Below are 16,298 nucleotides of genomic sequence, written 5' to 3'. Positions count from 1 at the left end.
ATCGCGTTCGCTGCCTACCCCTTCTCTGGCGACCCTCAACTTTTCCCAACATCAAATCTTTCTCCAGCGACTCCTCTCTTCTCATCAGATGACCAAAGTAGCTGAGCTTTAACTTTAGAATTTGACCCTCCAATGAGCAGTCAGGGTTTATGGTCGACAATATCGACTTATTTGATCTTCTGGCAGTCCAAGGAACTCTCAAGAGTCTTCGCCAGCACCACAATTCGAACGCGTCAATTCTTCGGCGGTCAGCCTTTTTCACAGTCCAATTCTCGCATCCATACATCACAACTGGAAAGACCATAGCACGAGTTATACGGATCTTGGTTGGCAGACTAATGTCTCTGCTCTTTACTAGGCGGTCAAGGCTAATCATTGCTCTCTTTCCCAAAAGCAGGCGTCTCCTAATTTCATGGCTGCAGTCTCCTGCCGAGGTAATCTTTGCGCCTAAGAACGGAAAATCTGTCACAGCTTCCACTTCTTGTCCATTGATGCTCCAGGACTTGATAGGGCAAGACGCCATGATCTTTGTCTTTTTAATGTTCAGTTTAAGCCCAAACTTCTCACTCTCTTCTTGTACGCGCATCAGAAGTCTCTTGAGGTCCACTTCACTTTCTGCCATTAAAGTGGTATCATCCGCATATCTAAGGTTGTTGATACGTTTTCCAGCAATCTTCACTCCAGCTGAAGACTCGTCCAGACCGGCCTTCCTCATGATGCACTCTGCATATAGGTTAAATAGGCAGGGCGACAGTATGCAGCCTTGCCTCACCCCTTTCTCAATCGGAAACCAATCAGTAAGACCATGCCCAGTTCTGACTGTGGCCTCTTGCCCTTCATACAGGTTCCTGAGGAGACAGATGAGGTGAATTGGAACTCCCATCTCTTGGAGAGCTTGCCACAATCTGCTGTGATCAACGCAGTCAAACGCTTTCGCATAATCAATAAAGCAGAAGTAAATGGGTTTCTGGAACTCTCTTGCTTTTTCCATGATCCAGCGAAAGTTGGCAATTTGGTCTCTAGTTCCTCTGCCCTTGCGAAACCCAGCTTGCACGTCCGGAAGCTCCCGATCCACATACTGCTGCAGCCTACCTCGCAGGATTTTTAACATCACCTTGCTAGCATGCGAAATAAGCGCGATCGTGCGGTAGTTGGAACTATCTTTGGCACTGCCTTTCTTTGGAATGGGGATGTAAACTGACCTCCTCCAATCCTGTGGCCACTGCAGGGTTGTCCAAATCTTCTGACATAATGTATGCAGTGTGTTAACAGCGTCGTGGTTGAGGTTTTGAAGCAACTCAGCTGGAATAGCATACGGGTCCTGAAAGAAGACGGGCGGCACGCGAATGACATGCTTCTACTCCGGCTTGCTTGGGAGCACGAGAAAACCACCGCACTGCCGGAAATGTGTTGCTTGGGCAAGAGAACAGTCAGCAGGAGAGCCGATCGTACGCTCAAACATTGTTCCGCACGCTGAAGCCTGCTGCGTGGTGGCGCTCTGCTCGATGCAATTTACAATTTGTCAACATTGCTTTATTATTTTAGGTTTTTTTTTCTTTTTTCTTTGCAAAGCATAAGGTTAAATTGAAAAACAAAATAAAATTAAATTCATAATTGTTTTTGTAATAGTTGAGTTTTGTAGGCAGTTATTGCTTTATTAGCATTTTGGCGTTGCAGTCGCTAGCGATTGCTTGCTACCCGCGCGCACCGATCGTTCAACTCATCTTTTCTCGTCTTTCGACATGCTCAACGGTTGCTCAACATGCTCTCGATGGTGTGTGTTCGGTGTGCCGTCTTTGTTTCCCGCGCTTGGACATTTACGCTGATTTTGCAACTTTCCCGCGCTGTATTTTACAACCACTGCTGCACTGTGATATGGAGCTCATATTTCTCAACAGTAAGTAACTTTCCACTTCTCTTGTATGGTGAATGCAGCGCGCCGAAGTTGAACCGCAGATGCGTCTGACTAGCGCGCTAGAAACACGGGTAGATAGCAATGCGTGTTTTCTTTCTATCTGTCCATGTTTCTAGCGCTGTTTTAACGTACTGTCCAACCAACTCGCCCAACAAGCAACTTAGCTGTATTGTATACATGGCTTGCACGTGACGTCACGTCGTCTGCTTTTTCAGCCGGCGGCCATGTTTGCGACCCGATCGCATGCCCGGTGGTCATTTGCTCGTGTATGTCGGATTTTATGGCATTGTTCTCGGCGGTTTGTTGGATGACATTCATGTAAAATGGCTGCAAATGAACCGTTCAATGCGAGCTATTATTCGGACCTCATCGGGAGCACTCGCCTCCGCTACGACGAAGAAATCAAACTTTGCGATAACATCGATCCGTACATGTTGCGGCCCGGAACGGATTGCAGTGCCGATGTAAGCTTGTTCCCTGAGGTGACACACGGTGACATCGTCACGTACTTGGTTTTTTCCGCGAGTTTTGTTACACTGGAGCACATGAAAGCATTCAAGTCTTTGGAATCGCATAATTACTTCACCAGCGGGTGGGTGAAACACCTTTCTGCCAAGCCACTTCAAGATGACAAAGTGCTCCTGCTTGGCGAGGTAAGCCCTATGATTTATGACTTTTGACAACATTTGTGAACATGTTGTGGTGATGCGTGATTTTTATGAGCTGTACCCAGCTTTGCGAGGTGTATGGTGCATTTGAAGATGGCTTGTTCGATTGTGTGCGCGCGACAGCGGCTAAGCACGAGAAAAACGAGCCTGCACTGAATGAACCTTACGGTCGCCTTTTTTTTTGCACAGTCTCGGGTGTCTCGTTCACGAAGTGAATCAAACCACTCAGCATTACATGCACTGAACTCTGAGCTACGCGGTCTGTTCAGCGCATCTGAGGCACGACGTTAGATAGTGCACGCGACCGCGCATCAAGCGCTTGAAAAGCAAGCCAGTAGTGTCCCCGTGGCCGCCAGTTTTTAATCTGCGTTGTTTGGATGGTGCTACTAGCGAACTGATCAGATAATGCGTGCTGCATTACATGCACAGAAACTGTGTTCCTTACTGTTTTTTAAACCATTGTCTCCGGGCCCAAAGCGTAACTAAAAATAAAGCAGTTTTAAAAGGATTGGCCACTAACATTTGTTCTTGATAATTTATTTATGCAGGTGAATCATTCACAGAGACTGGGCAACCGACCTCTTCAAGCGTGGCTGCTATGCAGAAAGAATGGGACTGTGATTACTGCTCACTGCACTTGTATGGCAGGAGCAGGTGAAGCCTGCTCACGCATTGGAGCTTGCTTGTTTGCAGTGGAGACCGGAATGAAAATAAGGCAGTCTACAAGCTGCACACAGAAGGAAAATGTGTGGCTGCCGGCATATGTAGAAAAAATTAACTTCAAAAGGTTGAAAGATATTGCCGCATAGAAGACGACGCCAAAGATGATGACTGGCCCCACAAGCGCGAGCCTGGAAGAGAAGGAAGTTGGAGCGCAAGACTCGTCCAGGTTGATTATTAAACCCGTCCTATCTTTGGGTCCTCCTTGGCGTTCTATCGAGACGTGGCACTGGTGGAGGTGCTGGGTATAAACCGAACGGAAGGACCTTAAACTCGTACAATCCGTCGGGAGTTACGAATGCTGTCTTCTCCCGATCTCTCTCGTCTACTTCTATCTGCCAATATCCACTTTTCAAGTCCATTGATGAGAAGTAACGTGCATTTCGTAGGCGATCAAGGGAATCGTCGATGCGAGGAAGAGAGTACACGTCTTTTTTAGTTACTTGGTTGAGCTTGCGGTAATCTATGCAAAGTCGTAAGCTGCCGTCCTTCTTTTTAACAAGTACCACGGGGGAAGCCCAGGGGCTCTGTGACGGCTGGATAACGTCGTCTCTAAGCATTTCGGCCACCTGGCGCTGAATGGCTGCACGTTCTTTCGGAGCTACACGGTAAGGATTTTGTCGAATCGGGCGAATCGAGTCATCCGTGATGATTCGATGTTTTGTCAAAGGCGTTTGGCCGATCCGCGATTCGGAAGCAAAGCAGTCTCGAAATTGATCTATGAGATCCAAAAGACGGTCCCGTTCTGAAGAAGACAAATTTGGACTCACATCGACGATGGTTACGGGCGTCTTGCACATTGATCCTTCCTGTTGCAGTGAGAAGCAGTGCTGCGCATTTGGGAGGCTGTCGAAAAAGGCCACAGTTGTGCCTTTCGGAATTTGCTGACGCTCGTCGCTGAAGTTTGTAAGCAGCACTTCGGTCTGTCCGTTGGTCAAGTTGTCTAGCCCTCGAGCTATAGAAACACCTCGGCTTAGTACCAGGGCGACGGCCCTTTCGGCGATACCATCGCCTGTATGCGCCATGTCGCACTTCACTTCAACAAGAGAGCATGATCGCGGAGGTAATGTCACTGTCTCATTGGCGACGCGTAAGGGCATCAGTGGTACTTCCGCATAACCAAGGTCTTCATGATTGTTCGTGAAGGCAACGACGCTGTCACGAATGCTGATTACAGCCCCATGAAGACGCAGAAAGTCCATGCCCAAGATGAGACCTTTGCAATAGTCAGGGAGAATAACGAAGCTGCCAACAAACACCGCGTTTCCTATTCCTATCCGGGCAGTGCACTTCCCTGTCGGTGCCAGTAGCTGGCCCCCAGCACTTCTTATTACTGGCCCAGTCCATTCGGTTTTTACTTTGCGCAGCGTGTTAGCCAGTTTCTGGCTAATAATTGAAAAATCCGCCCCGGTATCCACCAGAGCATGTACCTCCAGCCCATCAATGGAAACGGCAAGGTCAGCGCTAACAACGTTATCTGGGTTGCTCGTCTCTTTCGGCATTTTCGGCGGAAGTGCGGCAAGGTCAGCGCTGTCAGCTTCGTCTTCGGGGCTGCTCATCTGGTGCGGCATTTTCGGTGGTATTGTAGTCGGCATTTTCGGCGGTAGTGCGGCAATGTCAATACTAACGGCAGCGTCAGAAGCACGGGGCGTCGGCAGTTGCGGCGGTGGTGAGGGTTTTGACACTTTTAGACTGTTTGCAACCTCCCCTCGCGAGGTTGCGGCTGTTAGTTTCCCCGGTGAGGGCTAGGGGACCGCCGTCCGCCAACGTCAGAATTGCCACGACGCATCGGCGGAGAATAACGCTGTGGCGATGGGGAGGAGCGGCGGCGGAAGCCCGGGGATTCGGTTTCCCTGCTGATCGGAAGGCCGTCCTCGGTTTGGGCAGTGTCAGCGTCGAAGCGGCGGCGAGCAGAAGCAGACGGAAAGGCCTGCCCCTCTTCGCGGTAACGGCAGTACCGATATACGTGGCCAGGTTGTCCGCAGTAGAAACAGAGTGGCCGGCTGTCATAACTGCGCCACCTGTCCGTTCGGCGTGGTTGAGAGCGCCTGGAAGGCCCCCACTGAGGCCCCTGGAAGAATCGCGTCTCCTGAAGGCTTGGTGAGCTCGGTGAGGCGTGGTCTGGAGGCGAACGACGTAGGACCGCGGCGTAGCTCTCAGTTTGCGGCTCGTGATAAGGTGCAGGAATGTTGGCCGTGTAGTTGACCGGTTGTGGAACGTGGTATGGTGGTTCGGAAATGGCTGCCGCGTTGTCCACTGGATGAAACTCGTTGCACTGGGCAGACGGTGATAGGTAGCACCGAATTTCATTCCTTACAGCCTGCACGAGGGCCTCTGACGACTGAGCTTTCGTAACCGTAATTCGCTGCAACTCCTCAAGGACAATTTCTCTAATCATGTCTCGAAGAGTGGTCTGATCTGTTGCAGTCAGCGTCGCCGCAGTCGTCGGGGCACAGCTGGCTGGTCGGTTGTACTGGCGGCACCGATCTTGGAGTGCTCGCTCTATAGCCGTAGCGTCCTTAATGAACTCACTCACGGTTTTAGGTGGGTTGCGCACTAAGCCGGCAAACACCTGTTCTTTGACACCGTGCACGAGATGCCGTAACTTCTTTGGCTCACTCATATCAGGGTTGGCACGGCGAAAGAGGCGAGCCATGTCTTCCGCAAACAGCCACGCTCTCATTCGGCTTCTGGACACGCACTTCAAGCAGACGCAGCGCATTGTCGCGTCGATCAGGTCTCGCAAAGGTGTCTACGAGCTGGCGGCGGAAGTCATTCCATGTGGATAAGCTGGCCTCGTGGTTTTCAAACCACGTTCTAGCATTTTCCTGAAGGGCAAAATAAACATTACAAAGTTTGTGATCTGCGCTCCACTGATTAATCTTGGCCACTCGTTCAAACTGCTCAAGCCAGTCCTCGACATCTTCAAACGCTTCCCCGCGAAAGCACTCTGGCACCTTGGTGTTCTGGTGTTCTGAAGAGTCACCGGCGTAGGGTTGGGATGTGCCATGGCTTGGGAGACCTGATGGACTTGGTCGTTTGAAGAGTCGCTTGGCAGATAGTTGTACTCCGGGGCTAGGCCTAGAAGGCGGCGGCTAGCGCGATGTACAGGCGTGTCGATGTCTGGGATTCGCTGTGGACTGCCGGAAGGAGTCTTATGCATACCCCAGCGCACTCCACCGAGAGCACAGTATCCAGCAACATTTCAGAGGTTGATGGATACTGTGCTCTCGGGACTTAAGTGGCAAACATGCCTGGTGTATCTTGACGACGTGATTGTGTTTTCGGCCACATTTGAAGAGCATCTACGCCGTCTGCTAGCTGTATTTCAGGCCATACGATCTGCGGGCCTCACACTAAAACCCGAGAAGTGCCACTTCGGGTACGAGGAGCTGCAATTCTTAGGTCACGTCGTTAGCCAAGAAGATGTCCGGCCTGATCCTGAAAAGCTCTCCGCAGTCGCCAAGTTCCCGACACCTACGGACAAAAAGACATTGCGGCGTTTCCTGGGTCTTTGCGCCTATTACCGCCGGTTTATTGCTGGTTTCTCACGAATTGCCTGGCCATTAACTTCGCTGACGCGTGACAACACTGTCTCTCACTGGGGTGAAGAACAGGAACAAGCGTTTGATGAGCTGCGGAGACGTTTACAGACACCACCTGTCCTGGCGCACTTTGATGACGACGCCCCTACACTGCTTCATACGGATGCGAGCAACGTGGGCTTAGGTGCTGTGCTGGTGCAGCGCCAGGATGGTGTTTAAAAAGTAATTGCTTACGCCAGCAGGACCCTATCTAAAGCAGAAGCGAACTACTCGGCAACCGAAAAAGAATGCCTTGCAGTGGTATGGGCGGTTATGAAGTTCCGCCCTTATTTGTACGCTCGCCCCTTTCAAGTCGTTAGCGACCATCACTCGCTCTGTTGGCTGACGAATCTAAAGGACCCTTCAGGGAGACTCGCGCGTTGGAGCCTTCGATTACAAGAATTCGACATGGCAGTTATTTACAAATCTGGAAAAAAAGCACACGGATGCTGACTGCCTTTCGCGAGCGCCGGTCGAACCTTCCACTATGACCGATGAAGACACTGCGTTTTTAGGTGTCATAGATGACGCAACGCTTTCCCAACAGCAGCGAGAAGACCAGGAATTGCTCCCTCTTATTGATTTCTTGGTAAAACGAACTACCGTTGTGCCTAAGATTTTCACCCGAGTAATCTCTTCATTCTTTATTCGCAACAACGTACTTTACAAGAAGAACTTTCGCCCTAGGGGAAACAGTCATCTACTCGTCGTCCCATCTGTTCTCCGCAATGAAGTTTTGCAAGCGTGTCACGACGAGCCAACCGCCGGTCACCTAGGCTACACCCGCACGTTGGCTAGAGTCCAGCACGGATACTACTGGCCAAAACTGCCTGCGACAGTGAAACACTATGTACGTACGTGCATAGACTGCCAGCGCCGTAAGTCACCCCCTGTAAAACCAGCTGGCCTACTCCATCCTCTTCAAGTGCCAACAACACCTTTTAAGCAAATCGGCATGGACCTCCTCGGACCATTTCCGAAGTCGACAGCCGGAAATAAATGGATAATTGTCGCCACCGATTGTCTAACCCGCTACGCGGAGACCAAGGCTCTGCCAAGGGGTACCGCCGCCGAAGCAGCTCGGTTCTTCGTGGAGAACATTGTCCTGAGGCATGGCGCTCCGGCGCTCATTATAACTGACCGAGGAACTGCATTTACGGCTGAACTTTTGGAGACCGTTCTCCGCCTCAGTGGTACCAGCCACCGTAAAACTACAGCCTACCACCCCCAAACCAATGGGTTGACGGAACGCCTCAATAAAACCATCGCAGACATGCTTTGCATGTACGTTGACGTGAACCACAAGAATTGGGACGAAATTCTTCCCTACGTCACGTTTGCCTACAATACGGCACGCCAAGACACCACTCGTATGACACCATTCAGCCTCCTTCACGGGCGACCAGTAACAACTATGCTGGATGCAATGTTGCTCCCGAATGCCGACACTGACGATCTCGATCAGGACGCCGAGGAAATCGCTCAGCGTGCAGAGGAATTCAACAGGATAGTTAAGCGGGCGAGTTGGTGATACATGAACAGGAACAGCGCCTGTTCCTGTTGTTTCTTCCTGTCGTCCCCGTTTGTTTGCGCTGTTTTTTTAATGCAGCGCCTGTTCCTGTTGTTTCTTCCTGTCGTCCCCGTTTGTTTGCGCTGTTTTTTTAATGGTGCAGAGGAAGCCCGCCAACTAGCGCGTGTGCGGATCAAGAATCAGCAAGAGCATGATGCACGACGCTACAATCATAGACGCCGACATGTCATGTACGAACCTGGCGACAAAGTGTGGGTCTGGACGCCTATTCGCCGCCGTGGACTCTCCGAAAAACTATTGCGGCGACATTTCGGGTCATATGTTGTCCAGCGACGTTTAACCGACGTCACTTATGAGGTGGTGCCAGACGGGATGTCGACCTCAAAGCGACGCCAGCAACAAGCCGACGTCGTCCACTTGGTACGCATGAAGCCGTACAACTCGGACTGACCTTGACCTCCTACTCCCTTTTATGCTCATCGGAACGATGCTTCCTGAGGAGGGGGGCAAATGCCGCATAGAAGATGACGCCAAAGATGATGACTGGCCCCACAAGCGCGAGCCTGGAAGAGAAGGAAGTTGGAGCGCAAGACTCGTCCAGGTTGATTATTAAACCCGTCCTATCTTTGGGTCCTCCTTGGCGTTCTATCGAGACGTGACAATATCAAATTTACGTCGTCAAGTGGCAAGAAGAGGATGCTTGAGACGACCACCGACCCCTCAAAGGACGCAAGAGTGGTCAAGCCACGGGCACATGTCCCACCACTTTCTGTGCTGGAGCAGGAAGCATTACACAAGTCCATCCAGAATGCCAATGTTGTGCCAGCAGTGTTTTCTGTGCTACCTAGCTACAATGGTCCTTTCAAAAACCCAGTGAAAAAGCAAGATGCAAACCTTCGATCACTGTATTCAGAGAAGATGCTATCAGATGACCTGGATACACTTGTAGAAAAGGCCAATGACATCCTCCCAAGCCTTCAAATAAATGAGGAGACTGCAAAAGAGGTTGAGGCCTCTACAAGACAACAAAGCAGTTCACCAGCCTGGCATTCTTACCGAGCAGGAAGGGTGACTGCATCTGTTATGAAGCGTGTCTGCCACACTACCACAGAAAAACCAAGCATATCACTTTTAAAATTAATATGCTACCCAGAGAAGCAGTCTTTAAATACGCTCGCCACCACATGGGGTATCAAGAATGAGCCCCAGGCCTTAAAGGCATATCAAGAGAGCGAAGCTCAAAAGCACGATTCTTTCCAGTGCTCCAAGTCAGGGCTTCACATAAGCACTACGCATCCTTTTGTTGGAGCCACGCCCGACTCTCTTGTTACCTGTACATGTTGTGGAAAAGTAGTCGTGGAAGTGAAGTGCCCCTATTCACTTAGGGAAGTGAAAAATCCTACAGAAATGGCCACCCCAAGTTCATGCCTGGAACTTTTCGATTGTGTCTTGAAATTACGACGACAACATGCTTATTTCTATCAGGCCCAGACACAGATGGCCGTGTGTGATGTTGAGTGGTGTGACTTTGTTGTGTGGGCACCCGACGCACTGCATGTGGAGCGAATTGGCAAGCAAAAGCAGTTTTGCGAAGACATGCTGGCTTCTGCAAAGAAATTCTTCATCCATGCAATTCTACTCGAACTGTTTAGCAAGTACTTTACAAGGCAGCACACAGGCCCAGGAACAAACTCTTCGAAAAAGGATGCCTATTGCTTCTGCCATGGGCCGGAAACTGGAAAAATGGTTGCTTGCTACAATGAAACATGCCACTACAAATGGTTCCATTTTTCTTGTGTTGGGCTCAATAGAGCACCAAAAACTGTCCAATGGTTTTGTCCAGATTGCAAAGGGCCAAAAGGCTAAGTTTCCAGTTCAGCAGCCAAGCACAATACAATTATAATAATACACAGAGCAGATGCAAAGTACAGTGCTTTATTGAAATGCACTGAAACAAAATTTCCCATCACTCACTCGGGACGTGCTCTTCTGCATTATCTTTCTGGGCTGCAACAATTGATGAGCACAGATTTGATAATACGCAACAAACAGTTACTATTTTGTCGAGAGGAGTGGTCTTGTCTCCTGGCCGACACACAACAAAATCGATGGGTATGACAGACTTCAAAATAATAAACTTATTTCTTATCAGCCCAATTACTCTCTCAACGTGTATGCGCACATTTGCCAGCTTTCTTGTGCTTTGCACTTCTTCTGCTGAGAGCTGTTTCTTCCCTTTGGTGTAGGCTGGCACATGGAGTCTGGCACAATAAAAACCAATGCTCTCACTCATGTTGAACCCTCGGTCCGCAAGAACTACATCTCCTGGCACCAGATGGTCCAAAAATCCACAGTGTTCAGTAATGTGTTTGTCACTTGTTCTGCCCCCCCAACCTTCAGATATAAAGGTAACAACACCCTGCGGAGCAATCCCAATTAGGTACTTCGCCGTGTTGCTACCTTTATACTGAGACCACGTTTCACACCTTGGAAGGTATGAAGATGGTCTTTCTATTTTTATTTCGAAGCAGTCAATAATGACTGCCACATTGCTACCGAATGAATCATAGAATGCCTGTGGCATAGTCTGCTGCAAGGCGTTTCGTGTTGGCCAGACAATTTCATCCTTAAGCCTGCAATATGCCACATGCAACCATTTGTTAAAGATACGAGATACTGTTGCCTCTGAAACGTTAAAGCGAAAGCTAAGATCAGCATTTTGAAGGTTTAGTTTCAGCTTCATCATGAAGACAATGTATTCCTGAAACTTGGAGAGGCTGTTGTTATCGTTGTGTGAAACAAAGCTTGTGAGAGCTTGGAATACAGCAAACAAAACTGTAAAGTTTGCCATTCCAGAGTAAAGCCGCACTTTTGCATCAGAACTTTTCAGCGCAGCTTCGGACATCTCAAGTTGCTCTTTTTCTTTCTGCAGCACATAAAGTTGTTCGTTGACAGTCACAGAATGCAGCTCCAGAGCCTTTATGTCTTCCATTGTCATGTCGGTCTGAATGGAGATCCCTAGAGGAAAAAAGAATTTTTGCAAATTCATTACCAGTAGCTGCACAGAGAAAGGTATGAATGGCTAGGCATCACTCCCTACATTGGCAGAACTGCAATCCAAGGGCTTTTAAACGAAGACTAGAGCGAGTACTTGTGCCCCCCCCCCCCCCCTTAATTTCCTTCCCGCAAAAAAAAAAGCCGAACCTGTCTCACGTTCGTCAGTATCGACTTGCTCCTCTTGCGATGGCTGTGGGGAATCTGGAGCGGCGCCCGGCGATTCATCTGAAGTTACTGCATCAGCATCAGTCAGCCGCTTTTGTGCATATCGCTTCTCTCTGCGATCGTGCCGCGCAGAATCAGCATGCTTGGTTCCGTAGCCGAGGTTGAGAGACGGGGCCCAATCAGGATTTGTTTCGTCGAACAGTTTCGATGGTTCGCCTGCGGATACAAGTTTACAAGTTTTCCATGTTTCTGTAGAATGTCTTCGTTTTAAAGTCGGCGTACATGCTTAGAAATGAGGCATAGCATAGCTAGTCTTAACTAAAACAGCGTAAGGGGCAAAAAATTACACGGACACGCACAACTCTGAAAATGGACGCACTCGGAACTGGTGTCTGCGCGTTCGCTTTGCGTTGTTTTTAAAGAGATTGTAATGTAAGAGTTTACTCACCTGTTATGAAATGGATGCCGCATACTCGCACATTACGACCTTCGTGATTGAACTGAGTGCGTTTGATGCGCGCTAACCACAAGTTGCGACGCTTCTCGCTCAAGGTTTTGGTCTTCTCGCATTGGTTTTGTATGACTTTTGGCAGAGAAAAGAACCTCATACTGGTCGGCTGTTTCTTTCTCCCTTTGACGTCGCTGCGATTGGAGCAGCCAACAATAGCGCAATTAACCATGCTTACACAAGAGAGTTCACAAACGCACAAAAAACAACGCGGGCTTGCTCGAAAGCGACTGCGCGCACCACGGCCGTGCCGCCACTGGGTAATGGTGGGTCAACTGGGTCGCCAACATGGCCGACGCGTTTCCCCGAGTGACGTATGATGACGTCAGTGCAAGCCATGTATTGGCTTTGTTAACTTCACTGATGCGTGCTAAGAATGTGCGGTAGCAAATGTAGAACTGAAGTAATATATCTGAGTTATTTTGTTGCTAATGGTCGTGTTGAAGATGTGGAACTATATGAGTCTGTGAAAAAATTCCGGCACTTCACTGGCATCAGATGTAGAATATTCGTGTTTTCTTCCATAAATAGTTGGTAGTTGTGCGCATATGGTGTCCTATTCGTTTTTGTTGTCATCATTGTACCGTAGCGTTTTCAAATCAGTAACCTCAGCTTCTTTTAAGGTTTTCTGTGTATGTACAGGGTGAATAAAACTTTCTTCTTTTAAAACACAGTAGAAAAGACTGTTCTTTCAGTTCACGGTAGGTCAATGCCCGAAGCATAAGGCCACTGCCTCGACCTCGTTTTGTGGTGCGAGCTATGAGGGATATTTGTTTTTCATACATGGGGCGGGAAGGGGGGGGGGGGGCTACTAGGTGAATGATTTCAATGGCGTTCATGGTAGGTATTTTGAATAGATGCTAGTGGTATCACCGTATTTTGGTGTTTTCTTTCTCCGTGCATATTTTTCTTTAAAGACCCCACAAAACTCAGGCACGTAGCTCAACTGCCACTGCCTTTGGCTCGTTTGATTATTTTGAGCTTTTTTTGTGTCTTTGCAGGTTGCTGGAATCTTATCTGTCTTCAAGACCCCTGGAAAAGGCAGAACCTGGAGCTTACGATAAGCCATTGAATTTAGCTCATCAGCCAATGCCTTGAGTGTGTGTATAATTTTATATATCTGCAAGTTATAAAAAAATATTTTTATGCAGAATTTTCTGGGCGGATGGTTCTAGTGAGTTTACACCAGTGCATTTGCATGCATGCCTGTAGCTTAACTGTTTTTTTGCCAGTGCAGGTTGTTTGGAATTTACTTTTGCAGAAGAACCTTCAAAAAAGGCTTCTCAAATCCATATTGTCAACAAGTTTATTTGCTGATTGCTTTTACTTTTGTAGATGGAGTGCAATAAAAATTCGGACTGGAGAAGCATGTGTTATTTATACATTCAGCATGTGCATTCACTATTGAGTGTAGCGATTTGTAGTTTGTGCTCATTGTCCTCAATTCTGTATGTGAGATCACACAATAGTCTGCTTTGAGAGCATTTTTTTCTAAATTTTAAATTACAGTTAACTGGGGAGAGGGTGAATTGTTGAAGGCTTGCATTTTCTACAGCACAATAAGAAACAGCTAGAGATGGCACATAATCGGTGGGGTGTTAAAGGAGTAAAATTGAAAATTCTATAAAAAAATTAAAATTTTGATTCTCTTCAGCCCAACCGATTTTTCGCCATCTCTAGCTGTGTCTTATTGTGTTGTACAAAGTGCAAGCCTTCATGAATTCGCCTTCTCCCCAGTTAACTGTCATTTCATTAAATTTAGAAAAAAATGCCCTCAAAGCAGAGCACTGTGACCGCACATGCAGAATTGAGGACAATGAGCACAAACTGCAAATCGTTACACATCTAAAACAAGAATAGAAACGTTCTAGCCAAGAGGGTTTGAAGATGTCTACTAGCACAGCTATAGCAGAGCTACAGCTAGAAGCAATGTCTAGAACAAGTATAAAAATTTTCTAGGCGAGAAGTTTTCAAGACTTCTACTGGCGTAGCGTTAGCAGAGCTAAATCGGAGCTACAGGAAGGCTTGTAGCTCTTGGGTCTACAGAACGTCTCAAATGAGTCTTCTTTTAGAAGTGCCCATTTCTTGGCCTAGACATATTCTAGATGTCAATTAGCTCTTTTTGTGTTTCGTGGGAAGTGACTCAACCTCATTTTCAATGAGTAGGATAAAGGAAAAATACCTATGGCGGTTTTTTTCTTCTGTACATGTCATTACCATGCAAATCTTGGTAGGCAATGAGGACATTCTTTTATTTTCTCTCAAATAGTCTGTCAGGTAAAAACCAAATGCACAGCTCATTCTCCACTTACCAGAACTAAGAACTAAAAAGAGAAAACATTCTCCTCAACATTGTTTAGTCACAGTGGCTGTTGGCTACATAAAGAGCTGCTGGTGTCCTTTCTGTTGACTGCCCAGTAACTTAATGACAGCTTCTGTTCTGGTAGCCTTGATGCCATTGGCACTATAAGAAGGTTCTCACACTGCTTCGCTGTTTTATCACATTCCATATGACAGGTACGGTAATGCTGGTAATTCTGCATCTGTTACTGTAGACAAGGGTGGCACTGATGAATACTCTCAGTGTTAAGATAGATGTCTCCATAGCTGAGTTGGAAGATCCATGTCTGCACTTTGGACTTGGATGTAGGACAAACTGTTTCTCAGGCACGAATGCAGTCGGTACACAGCATTGCATGTTGGCAGCATTGCATGTTGTGTATGAAATGGCATAGTGTGCAGAAATCCAAAGCATTTTCTGTACGATGTAGCAAATGCTTCGCATCTGAAGGACAGTCTGCTGACTGATGATGAGATGATGTAACTGCCCGCTGCCTCGACAGCGGCAGTAACGAGCCCACCATTAAAATGAAGGTTGTGGTTTCTACGTGGGCATAGGCCACCAACCACCGCGGGTTCGACCGTCGCTCGAGCCGAAGCCGCGATCAGCCGTCTCCACGCGCACACTGAAACACCGCAGCGTGCACTCAACCTCCACCGGGAGGAGAGCACTTCGCTGCAAGGACACAAGCCTCCAAGATCACAAAGGAGGCGTTTATTGAAACGCCATCCTCCAGCGGCACGCACGCACACACACACACACACACAAGCGCGCGCGCACACACAAACATACACATATATACTATATAAACGCACATACACACACATACTCAGTCACCGTGTCCCGGGAGCGCGCGAGGAGCAAGGCTCCCTGCGCGCACGAAGTTACACGGAGTGCGTGCCGCAAGCACGCAAGGGCTCTCTCTCGCGGTGACCAAAGGGTTCCTTTGAGAGAGAGTGGGCAACCACCGCAAGGTACGCCTGTCGCGAATCGTTGGATTACGATCGACTAAAACACCTTGGTACTTTGAAAGTTACGCCAACGATTGAACTTTGCCGCCGCCGCGCTACCTCCTCGCCTCCTCCTCGCCCCTTGCGCGCCTCTTCGCTGAAGGCCGGCTCTCCGCCCGATTTCCTGAGCGACGATTGGTCTCCCTGCCGTTGCCCTTGGAAACCAACGCGCGTCCGGCGTTTTTCTTGTGTTTTCTTTTTCCTTCGCGCCATTTTTCTCCTAGTCTCGGCGAGCGAATATTGCGCGCTGTGCTTTTATTGCAGCGTGTTATGCCGTGCTGTTGCGCGTACAACTGCAGCAAGCGGCCTGAATATGGTTATGCGGCATTCATGATATCTCAAGGCAAGCGTGACGGCTTGCGCTCGAGTCAATGGATTCACAAGATTAGTCGAAAGACGTTTATTCCTAGAAAGAACAGAGTTGTTTGCGACGTCGGGTGCCTTTCTCACTCCCCGTAATAACGCGTCACCTGACGCTGCGTTTTTTATTCCTGCTTGCTCCTCAATATTTTTGCGGCGGCAGCATGTTCATTGTAAAAAAATAAGGTTGTCCTCTGCAGCATGCTGAATATTCTGCGAGGCTCCAAGGCTCCATCATTTAACCCGCTTCGACCTCTGTACAGTCAGAAACAGGGCGCTATAATCTGCTTTTTGCTATAATTGGAAAATTACAGTATCTCGATTCCATTTGTCGCGATTATGCTAGGACCCCTGGCCTCATCACTAAAAATCAAAATTCGGGCTTGTAGAGGAGCTAGCCTTTCCAGCTTGTACTTGTAGTGTGCGTCGGTTACTCGGG

General features: G+C 48.4%; 2 protein-coding genes across 2 annotated transcripts; one reads left to right on the top strand and one right to left on the bottom strand.

Moving 5' to 3' along the window:
• The first annotated feature begins 2,100 nt into the window (after window positions 1-2,100).
• LOC146178063 (uncharacterized) lies at window positions 2,101-10,296 on the top strand. The gene is made up of 3 exons (XM_084579692.1): window positions 2,101-2,568; window positions 3,132-3,384; window positions 9,086-10,296. The coding sequence occupies exons 1-3, from the start codon at window positions 2,239-2,241 to the stop codon at window positions 10,282-10,284; spliced, it is 1,782 nt and encodes a 593-aa protein (XP_084435818.1). The 5' UTR covers window positions 2,101-2,238; the 3' UTR covers window positions 10,285-10,296.
• Window positions 10,297-10,384: 88 nt separating this feature from the next.
• LOC146178062 (uncharacterized) lies at window positions 10,385-11,753 on the bottom strand. Its single transcript, XM_084579622.1, has 2 exons — window positions 11,623-11,753; window positions 10,385-11,436 (listed from the first exon to the last, which is right to left on the bottom strand). Exon 2 carries the CDS (start codon window positions 11,414-11,416, stop codon window positions 10,385-10,387), a length of 1,032 nt encoding a protein of 343 aa, XP_084435748.1. The 5' UTR covers window positions 11,417-11,436; window positions 11,623-11,753.
• Between the last annotated feature and the right edge of the window lie 4,545 nt (window positions 11,754-16,298).

Source organism: Amblyomma maculatum, chromosome 9, assembly GCF_055883805.1.
Source record: "Amblyomma maculatum isolate TAMU_Amacu chromosome 9, ASM5588380v1, whole genome shotgun sequence".
NCBI classification, from domain to species: Eukaryota; Metazoa; Arthropoda; class Arachnida; order Ixodida; family Ixodidae; genus Amblyomma; species Amblyomma maculatum.
The sequence above is the reverse complement of the archived record's forward strand: the minus strand, read 5'-3'. Positions and strand labels throughout refer to the sequence as shown.